Raw genomic sequence first — 20,885 nt, forward strand, 5'->3', positions numbered from 1 at the left:
AATTTGAATTTGTAGATATGAAAGAAAAAGCAAAAATAAAATATCAAATTCAATCAAAAATATCAAACACAAAATAATATTTAAAAATAATAATAAAAAATAAATTAATATAAAATTTAAAAAAGCCAAACGGATGTTTGCACCGGAAGTACTCCCGACGTCACCTTGTAGCGGAAGTGACTCTTGTCTCAAGTTCCAGCCATCCAAAGTTGTCAAGTGGTTATTTGCTTCTAAGTTCGTCGGACCGACGGCCTGAGCGTTGTCGAGTCGACATGAAGCCGCCGCCTCGCACGCGAAACAAATCGGTTCGGAACCTGAGCCCGAACTCTGAGCCTCCCCAAACCAGGCGAGTCTGCAATTGGCCCCGAAAGGAGCTGAGGATGCTACTGAACGCTCTGAGGAGGCAGAGCTCTTCGAAGAAGCAGAGCTCCCGCGGCGGCGGTGGCGGCTCGCCGGGGAACGTCGACTATAATCTGCTCAAGCAGGATGTGCCCTCTCGCTCAGTTTGCGAGGTTCGTTATGCTCCAATCGTATGTTGTTACGACAAAACAGCACTTGTTGCGTGAAACATTCCCCTGTGCGCTCTCTTGCCAATCATCCATCCACTCATCCATCCACTCGTCCCCTAATCGCTGTGTCGAGATTTTTGGTTAGGTCATTAAAAATAGTTTTGGAACACTGCTCGGATGCCGGTAATTGACGTCTTTCTGTTGCATAATTACAACGTCGGTGGACAAACTTTGCGCTACAGTACAGTACTTGTTTTAATAATTATGGGCGCCACTGCTGACTAGCTGTTCAACTAGGAACCGCAGAGCAAACCACAAACAAGTGAGGGTGAATGCAGATCCTAAGGGAAGAAGTGCAACAAAAAAATAGTGTCGCTGTCTTTCAATGTCTGACATCCATACATATACGCCGGTGCTCTTGTTTAATGCTTTGCAAGTGTCCCAACACTGCTTCGGTCTTTGTAGATCCAGTCTGTGGTGGAACGCATCCAGAACAAGGTGATCTCCGGCGCCATCTTGCAGCTAAAAACCAGGACATCGACAGAGATGACGGCGCTGGCGCCCATCCAGCTGTGGACCCGTTTGGCCCAGGCCGTGTCTGGGAGCTTCGACGCTCAGCTCTCCAAGGCTTTCTCTCAGGTGCAGCAGAACAAATGACAATCAGATAAATGTCCATGTTGCTGACCAAAGTTTTCTTGCCGGCAGATGTGGACCGTGGCGTCCACGGAGCCTGACACCCTCAAGAACTGCCAACCGCCGCAGCTCGACGCAGCACAGAGCGAACCCATGCCGGCCCAAGGTATGGACCGGGATGCGGATGGGGACTGGAACCAAATGTCTTGTTACGTTTGGCTCTTGTTGTTTGTCCAGTAGCCAGCGCGGTGGTCCCAGCTGAGCAGCTAAGCCGTTCAGGTACGAACGCCTCTGAAGACTTCACGGTGGACTTTGAAAAGATCTACAACTACCTAGGTGGCATCCACAAGCCGAAGAGCAAGTGTGAGCTCACAGCCATGGGTGAGTGTGGGCGATCGACCCATTTTTCAATATAAGAGGCTGAGCTGTTAGAGGATCTAGTTTGTTTGCATTATTTTATTTGTTTTGTTTCCCTTTGTGCCAAATCAGGTACTGAGATTCATTTTGACTTTGGTGCTTAAGTCCATTTCAGTCTGTACTTTTACTTAAGTAAAGGAGTTAAACTTTTACCAGTCTTTTTCTACACAAGTATCATTACCAAGTGAGTTCTTCTGCCGCTTCTGATGACAGTCCGTTTTGTTCCTTAGAGAGCGCTGTGTTCTTGGACCTGGTGATGTCTCTCCCGGAGGAACTGGGCTTCCTCCGCTGCCAAAGCTTGCACAGACATCTCATTCAAGTAAAGTCACTCCCATCACAAGGAGAAAACCAGCATTGGGAGCACAGATCACTAATATGGACTAATTACAGCCTTCCTTTCCATTTTGCAGGCGCACCAGAACTTGTCCGAAGCAAAGGACTCTGAGAGGGCCCAAAAAGAGCTGACGGAGCTGGAGAGGCAGCGGCGAGGAAGCGATCAGGAGCCTCAGCGGAACGACGTCGACACTGCTGCTGCAGAGCAAACATCGGGGAGCAGCGAACCCGTGTGGACGGGACTGTGCCCGCCCCTCAACCCTTTCATGATTCCACTGGAGCTGCTAAAGAGAAGATAGGACTTCACATTGCTTTTTATGCTCGCAACGTCTTTGTTGCATTTGTACATGTGGTGTTATTTCAAGTGTTGTATTGCTGTTGTTTCTTGGCTTGATTAAAGCGATTTACTCAAACGAGTGATCTTTTCCTGATGGTGGTGGTTTTGAGTGTGACAAATTATCAATATCGTGATAAATCTTACAGCATCATATCAGATAAAGATGTTGGCTAGAACGCCAAGAACACAACTGATGGTTCTCAGTAAATGCCCGACATTGTCAAAACTGAATAACGCCACAAAAAAGGGATATAACTAGCACTAAGCCAAACAAACCTGATAATATATGCTGGGGAACGCTACCCTTTTTTTAAAACTAAAAACAATACACTGAGATTGGAGTGTATTGATTATGGCACTCATGCAGTGTTGCATGCAAAATACTAATGTGGCCTTTTGAGGCGTGGAACACTTTTACAGCTTTATGACTTTTGGCCATCACAAAAGAAGGTTGTGTAAACTTGCAGTCACTCATTTCCTCCATTTGACAGAAAGTCCAATACTCTGTATGACTGAAACCAATTTTTGATTTGATTTCCTCATTGGGCAACATGTTTCGCTTGTGAAATTTGATCAGAACATAACAGTAGGCGTCATTTTACAAATGATGCATCGAAAAGCCGCAGGTTGTTTTTTTTTACCACTTGTCATAAAATGCCGGCTGAGTGGCGCTTCCTGCTGTCCAGGTGTGAGAGGGCAGAGTGCAAACGGCGTGGCGATGCCCTCCTTCATACGAGACTTATGTTCAGCCTTATCTTCTTTATCAGTGACGCTGCTTTTTCCACATCTTGACTGAGGGTGGAGGAAAAAGCAAATGTTCCGAGACATCTTGCCAAAGTTCATTCAACTCACATCGTGTGTTATTCATCAGTGCTGACCGCCATGTAAAGTACTCATGGCGTCGTCTTCTATCGTGATTTTAGCTGCCCTACTTGTCGGCCTGTCTTCTACAAATGGTAAGTTTTAGGTTGCGTTTTTTATGTCGTTCATTCTTTTCAATTGAGCGTCAAACACGAGAAAGTACAAGGCTGTTTTCGGGCAGCAATTCTGTACGTATTACATGTATGCAGTGCAATTGATATTTGGGGGCTCTTTAGGAACTTGAATCTTAAATGAGCATTTTAAAATTAATGTAGACATGCTAATAATATTGTCTTTTTGAGATAATCCGCATGCTCTATTCACATTATATAGGACTTGAGACCATATGAGGGTCATGTATCTAACAAAGCCCTTTGACTTACAGTTTGACCTACTGTCGTGCATCCAAAATGTTCCAAGAATATTTTAGGGGATTCTTCTTCATTGCCAATGACGCCTCATATAAAGCGGCAATTTTTAATGCAGTAACTAAAAGATGGCAGAATTATGGAACAGTACAAAATGTGGAGCGAATTTTAATCAAGTATCCATTTGACTTTATTCAATACTTCAATGTTTTTTGATAATTTGGTATGTATGTGTTTAATGTGCGGCTTCCAACTAATTTTCTCATCTATTATGAGACCCCAAAATTTATTTTCTTGAACCTTATCAATCTGCACCCCATCAATCATTATTTATATTTGTACATTTGTTCAGCAATTCCCAAACAAAATTCCCAAAAGTTTGTTTCTGTCAAACCAGATTTTCACCCCCCCCCCCCCTTACTCCTTCAGTGATTTCATTCAATAACTCATTTAAATTTTCCCTAGAACAAAAAATATTGGTGTCATCCTCAAACAAAACCAGTTTCAGAACATCTGATACCTTACAATTGTCATTAATATACAAAATAAACAATTTGGGGCCCAAAACAGACCCTTGGGGCACACCACATACAATATCCAAGTAGGATGAAGAAAAATCACCGAGCTTCACATACTGTTGTCTCTTATGTAAAGAGCTCTTAATCCAGTCTGACACAATACCTCTAATGCCATATCGTTCCAGTTTTTGAATTAATATATCATGGTTAATTTTGTCAAAAGCTTTCTTAAAATCAATAAATATTCCAATAGCATACTTTCGCTGATCAATAGCGCTTGTTATTTCTTCAATCGCTTCTGTTATTGCCAGTGATGTTGATCTCCCCGCTCTGAAACCATACTGGCCGTCAGAGAGTAATTTGTGCTTTTCTATAAATGCATCCAAACGATCATTAAACAGTTTTTCTAGTATTTTTGAAAGTTGGGGAAGTAAGGAAAAAGGTCTGTAATTAGTGAGGTGATGTTTGTTCCCAGTTTTGTACAGTGGAATGACTTTGGCTATTTTTATTTTGTGTGGGAATGTACCAGTTTGGAATGATGAATTACAAATACATAATAATGGTTTTGGAATTCGGTTTTCTCCGGGTACTCCGGTTTCCTTCCACATTCCAAAGACATGCATGTCAGGTTAATTGAGCACTGCAAATTGTCCCTAGGCGTGATTGTGAGTGTGGATGGTTGTTTGTCTCTGTGCGCCCTGCGATTGGCTGGCAACCAGTTCAGGGTGTACCCTGCCTACTGCCCGAAGGGATAGGCCCCGGCTCCGGCTCCCCCCCCCCCCAATCCTATATGTGGTTAAATATACTCAATAATGTTTCATATGCTTTATCCACTGCTCTACTTTCAGTTCCTCATCCAGCCAAAACCTACAATATACTGGAGAATGCCATCGTAACCACTTTAGTAACACAGGGCCAGACCCCCGACCAACCCAGTTCGGCGCTGACCGAGACGAGCCAGACCACCGACCAACCCAGTTCGGCGCCGACCGAGACGAGCCAGACCACCGACCAACCCAGTTCGGCGCCGACCGAGACGAGCCAGACCACCGACCAACCTAGTTCGGCGCCGACTGAGACAAGCCAGACGACCGACCAACCCAGTTCGGCGTCGATGGAGACAGGCCAGACCACCGACCACTCCAGTTCGGCGCCGACCGAGACGAGCCAGACCACCGACCAACCCAGTTCGGCGCCGACTGAGACAAGCCAGACGACCGACCAACCCAGTTCGGCGCCAACCGAGACGAGCCAGACCACCGACCAACCCAGTTCGGCGTCGACGGAGACAGGCCAGACCACCGACCAACCCAGTTCGGCGCCGACCGAGACAAGCCAGACCACCGACCAACCCAGTTCGGCGCCGACCGAGACGAGCCAGACCACCGACCAACCCAGTTCGGCGCCGACCGAGACAAGCCAGACGACCGACCAACCCAGTTCGGCGCCAACCAAGACGAGCCAGACCACCGACCAACCCAGTTCGGCGTCGACGGAGACAGGCCAGACCACCGACCAACCCAGTTCGGCGCCGACCGAGACAAGCCAGACCACCGACCAACCCAGTTCGGCGCCAACCGAGACGAGCCAGACCACCGACCAACCCAGTTCGGCGCCGACTGAGACAAGCCAGACGACCGACCAACCCAGTTCGGCGCCGACCGAGACGAGCCAGACCACCGACCAACCCAGTTCGGCGTCGACGGAGACAGGCCAGACCACCGACCAACCCAGTTCGGCGCCGACCGAGACAAGCCAGACCACCGACCAACCCAGTTCGGCGCCGACCGAGACGAGCCAGACCACCGACCAACCCAGTTCGGCGCCGACTGAGACAAGCCAGACGACCGACCAACCCAGTTCGGCGCCAACCGAGACGAGCCAGACCACCGACCAACCCAGTTCGGCGTCGACGGAGACAGGCCAGACCACCGACCAACCCAGTTCGGCGCCGACCGAGACAGGCCAGACCACCGACCAACCCAGTTCGGCGCCGACCGAGACGAGCCAGACCACCGACCAACCCAGTTCGGCGCCGACTGAGACAAGCCAGACGACCGACCAACCCAGTTCGGCGCCAACCGAGACGAGCCAGACCACCGACCAACCCAGTTCGGCGTCGACGGAGACAGGCCAGACCACCGACCACTCTAGTCTAGCGCCGACCGAGACGGGCCAGACCACCGACCAACCCAGTTTGGCGCCAACCGAGACGAGCCAGACCACCGACCAACCCAGTTCGGCGTCGACTGAGACGAGCCAGACCACCTACCAACCCAGTTCGACGTCGATCGAGACGGGCCAGACCACTGACCACTCCAGTCCGGCGCCGACTGAGACAAGCCAGACGACCGACCAACCCAGTCCGGCGCCGACCGAGACAGGCCAGACCACCGACCAATCCAGTTCGGTGTCGATGGAGACGAGCCAGACCACCGACCAACCCAGTCCGGCGCCGACCGAGACGGGACCGACCACAGAACAAGCAAGCCTGGCGCCGACTGAGACGGGCCAGACCACCGAACAGGCAAGTCCGGCGCCGACCGAGACGGGCCAGACCACCGAACAACCCAGTTCGGCGCCCACCGTTCACTCCAGTCCGGTGCCGACCGAGACGGGCCAGACCACCGAACAACCTAGTCCGGCGCCGACAGAGACGGGCCAGACCACCGAACAAGCAAGCCCGGCACCGACCGAGACGGGCCAGACCACCGAACAGGCAAGTCCGGCGCCGACCGAGACGGACCAAACCACTGAACAAGCAAGCCCGGCGCCAACCGAGACGGGCCAGACCACTGAACAAGCAAGCCCCTCGCCGACTGAGACGGGCCAGACCACCTACCAACCCAGTCCGGCGCCAACCGAGACGGGCCAGACCACCGAACAAGCAAGTCTGGCGCCGACCAAGACGGGCCAGACCACTGAACAAGCAAGCCCCTCGCCAACTGAGACGGGCCAGACAACCGACCAACCTAGCCCGCCACCAACCGAGACAGGCCAGACCACCGAACAAGCAAGCCCGGCGCCAACCGAGACGGGCCAGACCACCGAACAAGCAAGTCCGGCGCCGACCGAGACGGGCCAGACCACCGACCAACCAAGTCCGCCACCAACCGAGACGGGCCAGACCACCGAACACGCAAGCCCCTTGCCGACTGAGACGGGCCAGACCACCGACCAACCAAGTCCGCCACCAACCGAGACGGGCCAGACCACCGAACAAGCAAGTCCGGCGCCGACCGAGACGGGCCAGACCACCGAACAAGCAAGTCCGGCGCCGACCGAGGCGGGCCAGACCACTGAACAAGCAAGCCCCTCGCCAACTGAGACGGGCCAGACAACTGACCAACCTAGTCCGCCACCAACCGAGACGGGCCAGACCACCGAACAAGCAAGCCCCTCACCGACCGAGAGGGGCCAGACCACCGACCAACCTAGTCCGCCACCAACCGAGATGGGCCAGACCACCGAACAAGCAAGTCCGGCGCCGACCGAGACGGGCCAGACCACCGAACAAGCAAGTCCGGCGCCGACCAAGACGGGCCAGACCACTGAACAAGCAAGCCCCTCGCCGACTGAGACGAGCCAGACCACCGACCGACCTAGTCCACCACCAACCGAGACGGGCCAGACCACCGAACAAGCAAGTCCGGCGCCGACCGAGACGGGCCAGACCACTGAACAAGCAAGCCCCTCGCCAACTGAGACGGGCCAGACAACTGACCAACCTAGTCCGCCACCAACCGAGACGGGCCAGACCACCGAACAAGCAAGCCCCTCACCGACCGAGATGGGCCAGACCACCGACCAACCTAGTCCGCCACCAACCGAGACAGGCCAGACCACCGAACAAGCAAGTCCGGCGCCGACCGAGACGGGCCAGACCACTGAACAAGCAAGCCCCTCGCCGACTGAGACGGGCCAGACCACCGACCAACCTAGTCCGCCACCAACCGAGACGGGCCAGACCACCGAACAAGCAAGTCCGGCGCCGACCGAGACGGGCCAGACCACCGAACAAGCAAGTCCGGCGCCGACCGAGACGGGCCAGACCACTGAACAAGCAAGCCCCTCGCCGACTGAGACGAGCCAGACCACCGACCAACCTAGTCTGCCACCAACCGAGACGGGCCAGACCACCGAACAAGCAAGCCCCTCACCGACCAAGACGGGCCAGACCACCGACCAACCTAGTCCGCCAACAACCGAGATGGGCCAGACCACCGAACAAGCAAGTCCGGCGCCGACCGAGACGGGCCAGACCACTGAACAAGCAAGCCCCTCGCCGACTGATCCAGAACCAACGATAGAACCCCTCGAGTGCCGAAACGGAGGAACGTTTGATGGAAAGATCTGCATTTGTACCAGCGAGTTCGTTGGAGACATTTGCCAGTACTTGAACGAAGTTGTGGCATTTGGTATGTGTTATCCGGTCAACATGCTTCAGTATTTTAAAGGCTTTGCCCTGATTGTGATGTCAATGAACTGCAGAGGAAATCGAGCGGTTGGTGAAAATTGAGGTGGTGATCGACCAGGAATACAAGCCCGAGTACAATGACACCAACTCAGAGGAATACAACAACTTCGTTGACGAATTTAAAATGAGGGTGAACATACCTTTTACTCCATAAGAATGTGTAAATATTATAACATATTAACACAAGTTACACAGACATTGTTACTCTTGCTTAGAGATAAACAAAGTGCATTTGTCACAGTAATCATATTCCTTCGTACTCACATCTAGTGAAGTCAAAAGTTTCTGAAGATCGGTGTTTGTTTTATGGAGGTGGTTCTATGATTTGTGACGGTTATATGATTTGTTACTCTTTCAGATGGGCACATTTTACAGAGGGCAACTAAATAATTTCGAGAAAGTGGTGGTGAACACTGTTAGGTAATGCAAGTCCAAGCAAATGTTTAAACGTCTAGTGGTCAGGTCAATGAATATAAACGCTTCTCCTTGTTCCTCTTAGCCAAGCAGCCGCACGAGTTTTGGTGAGACGCTCGGTCTCTGGAGTGGAGCAGGTAAAGCCAGCCAATTATCTTTCAGCTTGGCTATCACATCGGCCTTGGTAGATAAGAACAGTCATTCAGCATTATCTTTATTACAGAGGAGATTAGCTCCTGACGCTACGACTGCCCGCAAAGACACGCCAAATCCACGAGGGTGATTAGACATTGGAAAATTATACACACACACTCATACAGAATTGATGGGAAATGATCTTAATTGTTAAAATGTTTTCTGTCCTGCATTGCGTTTCAGCGTCAACGTCGGCCACGATGTGGTTTTGTTGATCCCAAATAATGGCAGCAATGAACTAGAATATCAGGCTGAAGTGACCGCTGTCGAAGGGGCTTTGGAAACGTTGGTTGATTTAAGCTGCAAAAAAGGTGGGCTGTTAAACCGTGAATGATCTACAATGAATTTATACAGTGATACAGTGAATTTATTCTCAAGAAATTCAATACCATATAATAAAAGCACTTCACTTTTCAGATTGTCCCTACAATTTGACAACGAAGCCTGTTTTGGATACTGTTCCAGTGAATTTGACGAGTAAGTATATTTCAGTCAATGGCAAGGGTGAAGCATGGCAGTGATCGGCCCTTTGTTTCTCCCTCCAGACCTCTGCAAGTCGCGCATTAAGGATCCCGACCTGGCCAGGCACTACAGGGCTGTGAACAACACTCTCACTAATGCCGTGGAGTGTGTCACTCCATGCCAATCTCTTTATGGTAACGACATGCTCAAGTGCTTTAACAACGGCAAGTGCAGAGTATTCAGAGATGTCGGCGCCGTTTGCGAGTCAGTCCTTCGCCTTTCATTTGTCTTCATTGTAGACGCTCACGCATCACTGCCACTCAGTTGCTCTTCACGCATGTTTTCAGATGTAAAGATTTGAAAAGCACGTGGTACTTAGGCCAAGACTGCAGCTTTCCCATCCAAACAACGGCCTTCTACGCCGGTTTGTCGGTGACTTTGGCTTGTCTCCTGGCAACCGTGGCAGGCTTGACTGCGTACATGATCATTAACAAGAAAGAGCAAACGAGGTAAGGTGGGGCAAAACCACTACAACGCTATTATTGTGTGAACCCTTCATGAGTTATTCTGTGCCCATTTTTATTTTTATTTTGTCCTAATACCCTTTTTCCTAAGTGGTTTCAACCGTTCCAGTCATCAAAACATTTCAGCTCATTACAGCCATCTGGGAAACCATCTCTTTAATACATTCCCCAATTTTCCATTTTTTTCAGTACTGTATTGCACATTTTCCAAGATGAAAATCCCAAATTGATTCAAAATGTTTGCAATTTTTTTAATCTAATCCTTCCACATCATTCCAACTTCAAAATGTTAAACTCATTCAGTACATTTCCACTTTGCATTCTCAGGTAGTTATTTTCTTGTATGTTAGCATATGCACTGTTAGCATATGAGCAATTCTCATTAGAACTAGTAGAAAGATGTAAAATCATCAATCATACTGATTATAGCAAAAGCCGTAATATTTGGATGATTTCCCCTGCTCGGATTCTGCTTTCCCCCTAATTTTACGGCATTTCATTTCAGCATCAGAAATTCAGTATTCACACGCAATTTCTAAAAAAAAAATGGACTTTTTAGTTTCTGCACACTACTTTTAGACTTCCGTATCTCCATATTTGTCTGTTTTCAGTTGAGTTAAGCATGCGTGTCAGATTTCAAACTGTGCTAATCACCACCTCCAGGAAAAAAGACATGAAAAAGAAGTTGGTCAACAATTGGCTGAACGCCGATTTTGAGTGGTCCCGATCCAACAAACTCTCGACTGGCACGTACAATGCTGGTAAGCAAGTCCTTTTATGTCATGTTAAGCAACGATGCATTGCGATTGTACATGAGCTACTGTAGATGTTGCAGCGACAACAACAAAAGCAACTCCGCAAATCTTTTGTACTCACTCTTTGATGTTGCTGGACCAGCTAAGAGGCTTTTTGTGCTGTGCTCAGATGGCTTTTGTCACTCCCAGCTCAAGTTCACTGCAAGACTGACACACAGAGCAAAAGAGAATTGAACAATGTCAATTAAAACTGCAAAATGGCAACACCTAAAAGTATTTCCAAACACAACAGCTAACCACATTCAGAAGCAAAGCTGAGTAGCAAAAGTTAAAAGCTTAACTAAATTACTAAAACATTGACAACATATAAACACATCAATTAACAGAAGCCTAAAAGTTGCTTTCTAAAATTACGACAAGATTGTACTGTGGAATTGATTTAAATATATTGATATAAATATTTTAAAATATTGAAAAAAAGCCTTAATCAAAAGGTTAGGTATAGGAAAAAAGCAAAGTTTTTAACCTGAATGTGAAATCCTTTTCACTAATGGCAATTTCACATCTCTTGGTAGCTTATTCCGTTTGTGTGCAGCATAACAGCTAAATGACACTTCACCATGTTTGCTTTGAACTCTGGGCTCCACTAATTCACTGGTTCTCAGCCATGGTCCCCGAGTACCCCTATCAAGCCTGTTTTCCATGTCTCCCTAGCCAACACAGCTGAGGATCGTTATCAGGCTTCATGCAAAGCTTGCTGATTAGCTGATCGTTTGAAACACCTGAGTTGCTTGTGGGAGACATGGAAAACCGGCTGGATAGGGGTACTCGAGGACCGCGGTTGAGAACCACTGCACTAATTAACCTAAGTCTGTAGACCACAAAGCCCCACTGGGTTTATATTCAATTAGCATTTCTTAACGTATTCAGAACCCAAAGCATTCAGTGATTTAAGTGATGTCTTCGATTAGCTTAATGCTAACATACGTATAATGCAAGATCGCCAAATAACAGAGGTATACTGTAGTATACATCCAATGAGCATGCTTGTTTCAGGACACCTGAACCCGTCGTTCTCCTATGGTGCGCCGCCGCAGCAGCAACTAACCCCAACGCGACAACACGCCGACTTCAGACAGTCGGCCCGGTCCAGCCCGGCCTTGAGCATGTACAGAATGGACGGAGACACCTACAGGAACGACCGCAACGGGTTCCCTTCCTCCGATCAAATGGTCAGTCAGACAAAATATCCATTCGTCCGCCGGTTCCGCAACTGCTTGTGAGACATGCGTATGTTGTGTGCTCACCTCGCAGATGAGGATCAACAGGCCACAGATCAGGACATCGTGGGATGCCTGACCGCTGACGCCCTTTCAAAAACAAGCACCTTGACGACCCATCGGCAACAAGACACTAACAACACTTTTCTTCTCAGGAAGCTAATTTATTGTATCGCTTTTCTTATGTGTTTGCTGGGAAATTATTTTATTTTGTCTGCGAAAGCACTGATTAGCCATTTAAGGAGTAGTAAAGTATATGATTATTGCTTTGTACCCGGTTTGTTGATTTATTTTATTTGGTCGAGATCATATGCAAATGACAATCAGCGAACCCCCTCACCATGCTGGCATGTTTCGTTTTTAATCAAGTCACGTTGCTTCATTTCTGTGCAGAATGCTTGCAAATGTGCTGGCCACCCATCTGCACACATTATTAATACATTTAATTATCAGCGCTTCTGGTGAGTACGGTGTGTTATTATTTTTTATATATTATACATATATACATATATATATAAGTTTTTTGATGCTTTTGTGATGTTATTAGATAAACATTGTCTATCATCATGTAAATCATTGTTCTAGTCGCCAACTTTTCTCTTCACGTCAGATTTTGATAAAGACATCACTTGAACTGGGTGCAGGATTTAGTTTTCTTCCACTTGGGGTCACTTCAGAATTACGCTTCGTCAAAAGCTGTTATGAGCCTGAGCTATGGTTGCCCATAAGAGATTAAAAAAAACAACAACAAAAAAAACACCCAGGGCAACAACATGGCAAAAACTGTGCTGGTATTAAACTTTGATGTCAAGTATCATCCAGTAAATGGCTCCCGGGTCGCGAGTTTGAAACCCCTGATTTAGAGAGATTGTGCAAAGAGGAATTTGAGAACTCTTTCTCTATTGTACCATCTTGCAAAACATTATAGGAGGAGATTAGGTGCTGTTTCGTTGGCAAAAAGGGGTTGTGCACAGAATTGACACCATGGGTCATATAATGGTGGCACACATGAGTTGATGTAAAAGAATGACTGTATTTCTTAAAGTACCCCCACCCCCCAACTGAAAAAAATGCAATTAAAGGTTAGATTATGCTCCTTTTTTGGGTCCTATATTATGTTGAACATTTTTAATTTATGAGAAGCTAAAAAACACATCTTTAATCAGGAACGCCATTAATTATGTCAGTCAGTATATGTGACATAGTCGCATGAGGTTATATTGTCTATTAACTCATTCACTGCCATAAATTCATTAAAAAAAAAAGTTTTTTTAAAATTCAGGGTGTCAGGCGATTAATTTTTTAAATTGTAATTAATCGCATGACTTCACTAATTAACTCACGATTAATCAAAATTTTTATATCTGTTCTAAATGCACAATTTAAAAAAAATCAAAAATTTAAACTAATAGAAATAGTTAAAATGAATTTTTGACGTTTATAGCCGTCAATGGCAGAGAATGAATTAAAAAAAAAGATTATTAAAAATTCAGGGAGTCAGGCGATTAATTTTTTTTGTTTTATTGTATTTAATCATTTTTTATACTCTTGTTAACAATGTCAAAGGCAGGGAATGAGTTAAGAGGTGGATTACGTCAAATAAAGCCCCATTGAAGGTTCAGGCACCAAATGGACCACCCATCATCGCACTATGGTGACACAATATTACTGTTGGCAGCTAGCCAACGGCAAGTCAACTGACGCCCGTGGGCTTATTAGCTCACGCTCTGATACTCTTTATTATTTTTATGACAGCACAAACAACACGTGAGGTTACTTTCAATAGTGTTAGACGAATCCTGCCGCCAATGATAATACTGCAAAGATTACACAACTGAGGGATAGCAAAAAAACAATCATTAAACAAATGTTCGCAATACCACACAGAGGTATTTTTATTATACAAATGAGCTCATTGAGTATTTTTTTATGGTTGGCTCCATGCAAGGACATGAGCACTTTCATGCACTCCACTATATGCCTAAATCTAGCGTGAATGTAATTTAATTATAATGAAAGGAGAATTCAACACCAAAATTTTCTTTACAATATGTCCTATGCGGATTCTGTTTAATATTGCACTTGTGGAATATCAACTGAGAAACAAAATTCACCCATTTTTATCTACCACAGGGGGCGGCCATTTTGCCAAGTGCTGTCGACTGAAAATGACATCACAGTTGCTCAGGGCTCAGATAACAACTAATCACGGTTCACCAGTTTCCTGAGTTTGGCCATGTGACATTCACAACTAAGCAGTGATTTGACTTTAAATAAGCAATTTTTCAGCTGCGCCTGTTTATTTTTGGCTGACTGAAACGTGAACGCCCACATCACTTCATCCAGAGCCTGCATTTAATCGGACTCGGCTTTCAAAACATTATCCACAATCCAACCTCTCACATTATCCAGAGAGCTTGAAAGGAACACTTAAGTCTTTTTAATTTTTTCAAACAAAACCAGGCTGTCTCTAAAGTCATTTGAAAAGTGTTGCATGAGTATTTCAAAGCTCAAAATCAAAACTCTTGTTTTGATAAAGACGTTTGGTGTGTGCTCAAAGCAGTCATTATGCTTTTTCTGTGTCGTTGAAAGTCAACCACGCAGGCTGGAGGTCAGCACATATGTGAAAGTGGATATACTGTATGAAAACAGAACCTTTCTCGCTCCTCCTCCGGGGCCGCTGCCTCCTCCTCCTCCCGAACTGCAGGATGGAAGTTTCCCGCTGCAAACAGACGGGACAAAGCCAATTCCTCAACGATACCCGAGGCTGCTGGAGGATGCATCCGGCACGTGAAACGACACCACCACCACCACAAGCACCGCCAGCAACTCACTTTGAGCGTCTTTAAGTTGAGCCAAAATGCAGATGTTGATGTTTGTGTGGGTTTTGGCGCTGGTTGTCCCAAAGTCATCCCGGAGCGCAGAGTGTCCGGCGAGGTGTGACGTGAGCGCCTGCCCGAGCCCCGGCTGCCCCGGCGGCTACGTGCCGGACCCCTGCAACTGCTGCTTGGTGTGCGCCGCCGTCGAGGGCGAGCCGTGCGGCGGCCGTGACGACCCGACCTGCGGGGACGGCCTGGAGTGTCGACGCCCGGACGGCGGGCTGCGGCTGCGAGGTTTGTGCCGCTGCAAGCAGAGCCGGGAGGCGTGCGGCAGTGACGGGAAGACGTACGCCAACGCGTGCCAGCTGAGGGCTACCGGCAGGAGGGCGCAGCAGCGGGGACTCCGGCCCATCAGCCAGGTCTCACCTGGAGCCTGTCACAGCAGTACAGGTATGAAGAGCGGGAAATTACAGAATACAAAAAATCTTACAGCAAAGGCATGGAGGAGTTTTTCCTTCTTTGCACTTAAAACATGAAAAGCACTTGGACTCCTCTTTTGTTGAGGTAAAGTACTAAATGTCCTTCGCTATGAGCAGCTCTGCCTGTCGCTTTACATCGCTTAGATGAACAAAGCCGCATGATTTGAAGTCTCTCCCAGTGGCTGCGTGTTATTCCAGTGTCTGTGTTTTTGAGGAGGGCTCCAACAGCTGCCTCACACATTTGTTTTGGCACATTCCTCAATGACGCGCACGCCATTCTTCTGCTCACTGACTCATTTAAAGCAGCAAGAAAGAAAAGAAATCTTCGACCATGACCGAGAACCTTCCCCAAAAGACACCAAAATGGGCTGATGTCACCCCCACTGTAGATTCCCATTAGGGACGGGCGGGCCTTGTTCCAAATTGAGTCCTGACATAGTCACATAGTGACTGATCTGCAGCACATGATCATGTATCGTGCTACCTCAGATCACTTTAGCTACATGCTATGCTACATAAGCTTAAATCATGTTTAACTTGAACTGAGTTGACTTTCGGGATACGGGAGAAGTTAAAAAAAAAAAAGGAAGCTAGAATTGGGAGATTTGGACCTTTAAAGACCCTGTAAAGTGAATTCAGAGGTGTGTTTCGAAATACAACATACATGTTGGAAGATAATAGCTGAAGATACACGTGTAAAGACTACGTCATCCACAATTGCATTACCCTGTTTTCCTCATTTTTTGGCCAAGGCTATAACGGTACACCTCCACGACTATTCTGCCACTTGAGTGCCTTTGTTGACATCAGCGCTTATCCAGCGTAATTGTGAGCTACTTGGTTATAATTATTATTATACTAATATTTTTTTGCTACTTATTATACTTAGCTATCACTGCAGCATGCAGTTTACTAGCTAGCTATGACACCATCCCAAAAAAGAATCTTAAAAAAAAAAATCCCCAGTGGATAATTGTTTACATTTTGGAGAGGAGGTGATGCTGTGGAAAAGGCTGCCGCGTGTCTGGCAGGTGAGAGGAAGCCTGCTAGCTTGGGAGCGAGCTTGTGGCTAGCACCTCAAACATACTTCCACAGCTCAAGCATTTCAATATGAGGACGCATAAGAAAGACGCTAGCTGAAGTAGCATCCGTTTTTGGTTTCACACATTCTGCGGACACACTATTTGAGAGCGGCGACAATGGCTTGATCATTTTATACATCTGGCTACTTCTTTTATTCATTCAAATCTTCTCTATGGTACGTCAAATTTATTTTCACTTTAAGGGACTTCAAGAATTGTGGATGTAAATGTTGCTCATTATTTTTATGACTGAGTTCCCAATCTTGAAAATCTACCCCAGCAAGATTTAGCAAGAGACTCCTATATTTTTAGTTCACCACGCCCTTTACATATGCAACGCACCAGCGACACTGTGAGTGTGTGTGTGTATGCCAGACAAAATAGAGGGTTGGTGATTAAAGGCAAACATAAGGCCAGTCGGCCGCAATTTTGGGCTGGAAGGATTTCCTGTTTCCTTAGTTGCTATCTGTGTGTGTGCGTGTGTACTTTCCAATGACTGAAAAGAGGCCACGTGGGGATTGTGTTAATGGTCGTAGCAGTTGAGTCTGCACATGTGCTTTACCCCAGGTGCTCTCGTTACCCTCGGGACCGCAAGCGCTGCCAGTCCTCGATACAAATTCAACTTCATCGCCGACGTGGTGGAGAAGATCGCCCCGGCTGTGGTCCACATAGAAATGTTCCTCAGGTACACACTGCTGGCAGTTGTGTGTGTGTGTGTGTGTGTGTGTGTGTGTGTGTGTGTGTGTTGACGTGTGTGCACTCTCACCCGAGGCATCCCCTCTTCGGCCGCAACATCCCCCTGTCAAGTGGATCAGGCTTCGTGATTTCCCAGCATGGGTTGATTGTGACCAACGCTCACGTGGTGTCCAGCAACTCGCTCGTGTCGGCTCGTCAGCACCTGAAGGTACAAAAAAAAAAAAAAGTCACCAAGAAGCACATTTAAGCACTGACAACTTTGTCATCGCTTGAAGGTCCAGATGCAAAACGGCGACGTTTATGAAGCCAGCATCAGAGACATCGACAAGAAGTCAGACATTGCCACCATCAAAATTAACCCTCAGGTCAGTTTGGGTTTGCCTATCTGGAGTCAGTACTGGGCAGAAAAAAGGCAATGTCCATAATGTTGGGGTTCGGGTTCAGGGTCATGCCACAGGGGTGGCAAAGTTGTCATCATGGCCAGGGCTGGACTGGTTGAGCAGATGTCAGGCGCCCTGGCGTCTGTCGGTGCTGTTTAAATATTTTAACCCATTTTACCCTAGGAGACTGGCCAACAATTTAGAGGGAGCAGTCCATTAATCCATATACAAAATAGACAGCAACCTCAACCAATCAGTAGCAGCTTGAGCTACGTCGCAGCCAGGGGTGGTCAGGAGTCATGTCGGAATCTATCTTTAGAATATAACGTTTTATTCTTCCCATCCCAGAGCGAGCTGCCCGTCCTGCTTCTGGGTCACAGTGCAGATTTGAGGCCTGGAGAGTTTGTGGTGGCCATCGGTAGCCCCTTCGCCCTTCAGAACACGGTCACCACCGGCATCGTCAGCACAGCCCAGCGAGACGGCAAGGAGCTTGGTCTCAAGGACTCGGACATGGACTACGTCCAGACAGACGCCATCATCAACGTGAGAGTCTGTCAGCGTTTGGGCGCGCTGAGGGAACGCCTCACCTTTCTTTTTTGTCTTCTTCTTCGCAGTTTGGCAATTCGGGAGGGCCTCTGGTCAATCTGGTAAGACTTTCTTTGGCTTCCTTGCTTCCAAAGACGCAGCGAGCTGAGTGTCTCTTCCTATCGAGGACGGCGAGGTGATCGGCATCAATACCCTGAAGGTCGCGGCGGGAATCTCCTTCGCCATCCCTTCAGATAGGATCACTCGCTTCCTCAACGACTCACTGGACAAGTACGGCAAAGCTGAGACGTCAAATGTGCCTCCGCCCCCGCGTCCGTCTCCTTCAGACATCAGGCCGGTCAAGAAGCGTTTCATCGGGATCAGAATGCTCACCATCACGCCGGCGTAAGTCCTGCCGGACGGCAATTTTTCCAGCCACAGTCGGGAATCACTTGCGTTTACAAAATGCGTCTCTGTTCTGCAGGCTCGTTGAGGAATTACAACAGCAGAGGCCCGACTTCCCCGACGTCCCTGGTGGAGGCATCTACGTCCACGAGGTGGTTCCCCACTCCCCGGCGCAGAAGTAAGAACCCGACGGCCATTCATCACCACACAAAAGCTCGAAGTTTGGCCGGTTTAAAGCATCAACTGGTGGAAGAATGTGAAGGGGAAAAAAACAAACATTGGCTGATGTCATGAAAATGGACAGAATGAGCTAGACACTGGAGTGGACGGGGTTCAGCAACTGTCTGGTCAATAGACCTGCTCCAGTGTGTAATTGCTGTCTTTACAACTGTGATGACTTTCTTCTTTGTGCCTACCAGAAGTGGCATCAGAGACGGCGACATCATCGTCAAGCTGAACGGTCGGCCTGTGGTGAGCACGGCTCAGCTGCAGAAGGCTCTGCGAGAGGAGACGGCCCTCCTGCTGGAGGTCAGGAGGGACAACGACGACCTGCTGTTCAACATTGAACCGGACGTCATCATGCAGTACACCACAGTAAGACACAAAACACATACAGTGCATCTCATCTATTTAAAGGATAGCCTGGGATAGAGTGACCCCATTTATTGTGGGAGAGGTGTCCCACAACCATCTGCAAAGGAACACATTTCGCCATATGGTCTGTCTCCCACACGCTTCAAGCACACAATTTGACACTTTTGAAAGCAGGTCTGGGCAATTAATTGATATTTAATCCCAATTTCGATTTTGGGCTTTTCTTAATCTTTTTTAAAAAAATAAAAGATTCATATGCACAACAGCGTGGTGTGTACGCAAGTTCCTGACTGTGATTCTGAAACCCATGAGCGTGCTTTAAGGTGTTTAATAATAACTCCCTAGTTGGAGTTTACTTCAAAACTAAACACACAGCAAAAAGAGTTACACGTATTGTATATTTAAATTAGAGCTGTCAAACGATAACATTTTCAAATCAGATTAAGCGGTACTTTGTTTTGAAATGGCCTGGTCATAACCATTAAAAAGCCCAAAACTGGTCACAGTACCGCCCAAGGGTAACATCGCTAACACTAATGCTAACGTCAAGATACAATCACATTAACATGCTAACGGGAAATTAGCATCAACTTTGGGAGTGATAATCAAACAAATAACGAATTTTCAAATAATACTGCAAAAAACATACAGGTAACATAATACCCAAAGGCCTAAATTCTTCCCAAGCTGTGAAAAACGAGTTCTATACAGTAGTTATAGTTACATAGTTCAATCCCAAGTTCCTTATCTCATTGCGTGTACTCCATTCATGAACTGCACCACGCTGCCCCTAAGAGGCCAACGCGCGCACCGCAGGAACAGCTGGTACAGTACAGTACTGTATTTATTCTTACTTTCCTACTAATTTATTCTCTTGGTGTCATTGATGATGAGCGTATTTTCTAATATTTTTAAAGTTGAGTGTTTTCAAGGATTCAAGGAGCTTTACTTAACCCAAAATTCAAGGATGCAAAGATCCAAGCGTTCTACTTCTTGTTGTTTATTTATTTTTTAACTCAATACAAATTTCCACATGTGGCGCGAAATACGATACTGGAGGTTCCAGGTTAGCCTAGTGTGAAAATAAATATAGAACAATAACATAAGCTAAAATAAATTTAAAGCAATGATGAATGTGTGCAAATATGCAAGGAATCAAAAACGTGTAGATGTAGCAGAATTAAAATTGAAGAGGCTTGAATTTTACATTATATTTACAAGGTCATTTTATACTTGACAAAAAGAATACAGTTCAAGAGTAAAGTGTTCCTTTTCATTCTTTTGTCATTGCTAGATGAAGACCAAAAATTATTTTGGGACCTCTTGAGTAAAAAAAACAAACAATTTTACGCGGTGCACCCACTTGAGAGAGAAATACATTTGAGTTGCTTGTGCAGGGCGTTGACAATGTTGCTTTCTCAATGCCTTCATGGACAGGAGCAGCTTGGAGGGGATCAAGGAGCCTCTTCGTAGTCCGGACAGCATAGAGAAAAAAACGCAAGCCTGCTCATCTTCAACACGAGCTGCAAAAAGGGAAAGAAAAAAAAAGAGACGTGGAAAAAAGCTGCCCCTGCAAGTGTTTATTTGCAGCTCCATCATCGCGATTGAAAGTTGACATGCTAACAAAATATGACGGCCCTGTTAAATGCATAAAATACATGCAGCTCATTTTAAGAATCCCGCTCTAGTAGATGTGGGGGGCGGGGGTATGGCATGACATCCTTGTTTTGAAGCGAAAGGTCAAGTCTCAATAAATCTATTGGCCCTCAACTCTTACCTCCTTGTTTTGCTTTGACTCTTCTTCATCTGTTCTTGTTTCCAC

General features: G+C 47.0%; 2 protein-coding genes and 2 long non-coding RNA genes across 6 annotated transcripts; 3 read left to right on the top strand and 1 right to left on the bottom strand.

Moving 5' to 3' along the window:
- Positions 1-141: 141 nt before the first annotated feature.
- On the top strand, positions 142-2,323 carry snapc2 (small nuclear RNA activating complex, polypeptide 2). 2 transcript variants are annotated; one of them, XM_077545344.1, is made up of 6 exons: positions 142-512; positions 975-1,148; positions 1,215-1,308; positions 1,380-1,523; positions 1,790-1,878; positions 1,970-2,323. In XM_077545344.1, exons 1-6 carry the CDS (start codon positions 273-275, stop codon positions 2,189-2,191), a joined length of 963 nt encoding a protein of 320 aa, XP_077401470.1. In that variant the 5' UTR covers positions 142-272; the 3' UTR covers positions 2,192-2,323. The 2 variants fall into 2 exon arrangements, with proteins under 2 accessions (XP_077401470.1, XP_077401471.1); XM_077545345.1 differs by having other exon boundaries at positions 1,383-1,523.
- LOC144035574 (uncharacterized) lies at positions 2,029-19,828 on the bottom strand. Of its 2 annotated transcripts, XR_013288461.1 has the most exons (9): positions 19,788-19,828; positions 18,886-19,021; positions 18,458-18,712; positions 18,127-18,347; positions 17,230-17,361; positions 14,918-15,335; positions 14,739-14,805; positions 10,925-11,010; positions 2,029-2,176 (listed from the first exon to the last, which is right to left on the bottom strand). It is a non-coding gene; the product is annotated as an uncharacterized LOC144035574 (long non-coding RNA). The 2 variants fall into 2 exon arrangements; XR_013288460.1 differs by lacking the exon at positions 19,788-19,828 and having other exon boundaries at positions 18,886-19,746.
- On the top strand, positions 11,606-12,717 carry LOC144034814 (uncharacterized). Its single transcript, XR_013288287.1, has 3 exons — positions 11,606-11,627; positions 11,860-12,035; positions 12,118-12,717. It is a non-coding gene; the product is annotated as an uncharacterized LOC144034814 (long non-coding RNA).
- htra3b (HtrA serine peptidase 3b) lies at positions 14,944-20,833 on the top strand. Its single transcript, XM_077545336.1, has 10 exons — positions 14,944-15,352; positions 17,031-17,148; positions 17,235-17,367; positions 17,435-17,524; positions 17,888-18,082; positions 18,154-18,186; positions 18,252-18,469; positions 18,549-18,647; positions 18,889-19,063; positions 20,501-20,833. The coding sequence occupies exons 1-10, from the start codon at positions 14,944-14,946 to the stop codon at positions 20,534-20,536; spliced, it is 1,506 nt and encodes a 501-aa protein (XP_077401462.1). The 3' UTR covers positions 20,537-20,833.
- The last annotated feature ends 52 nt before the right edge of the window (positions 20,834-20,885 follow it).

This window comes from Vanacampus margaritifer, chromosome 15, assembly GCF_051991255.1.
Source record: "Vanacampus margaritifer isolate UIUO_Vmar chromosome 15, RoL_Vmar_1.0, whole genome shotgun sequence".
In the NCBI taxonomy this organism is placed as follows: Eukaryota; Metazoa; Chordata; class Actinopteri; order Syngnathiformes; family Syngnathidae; genus Vanacampus; species Vanacampus margaritifer.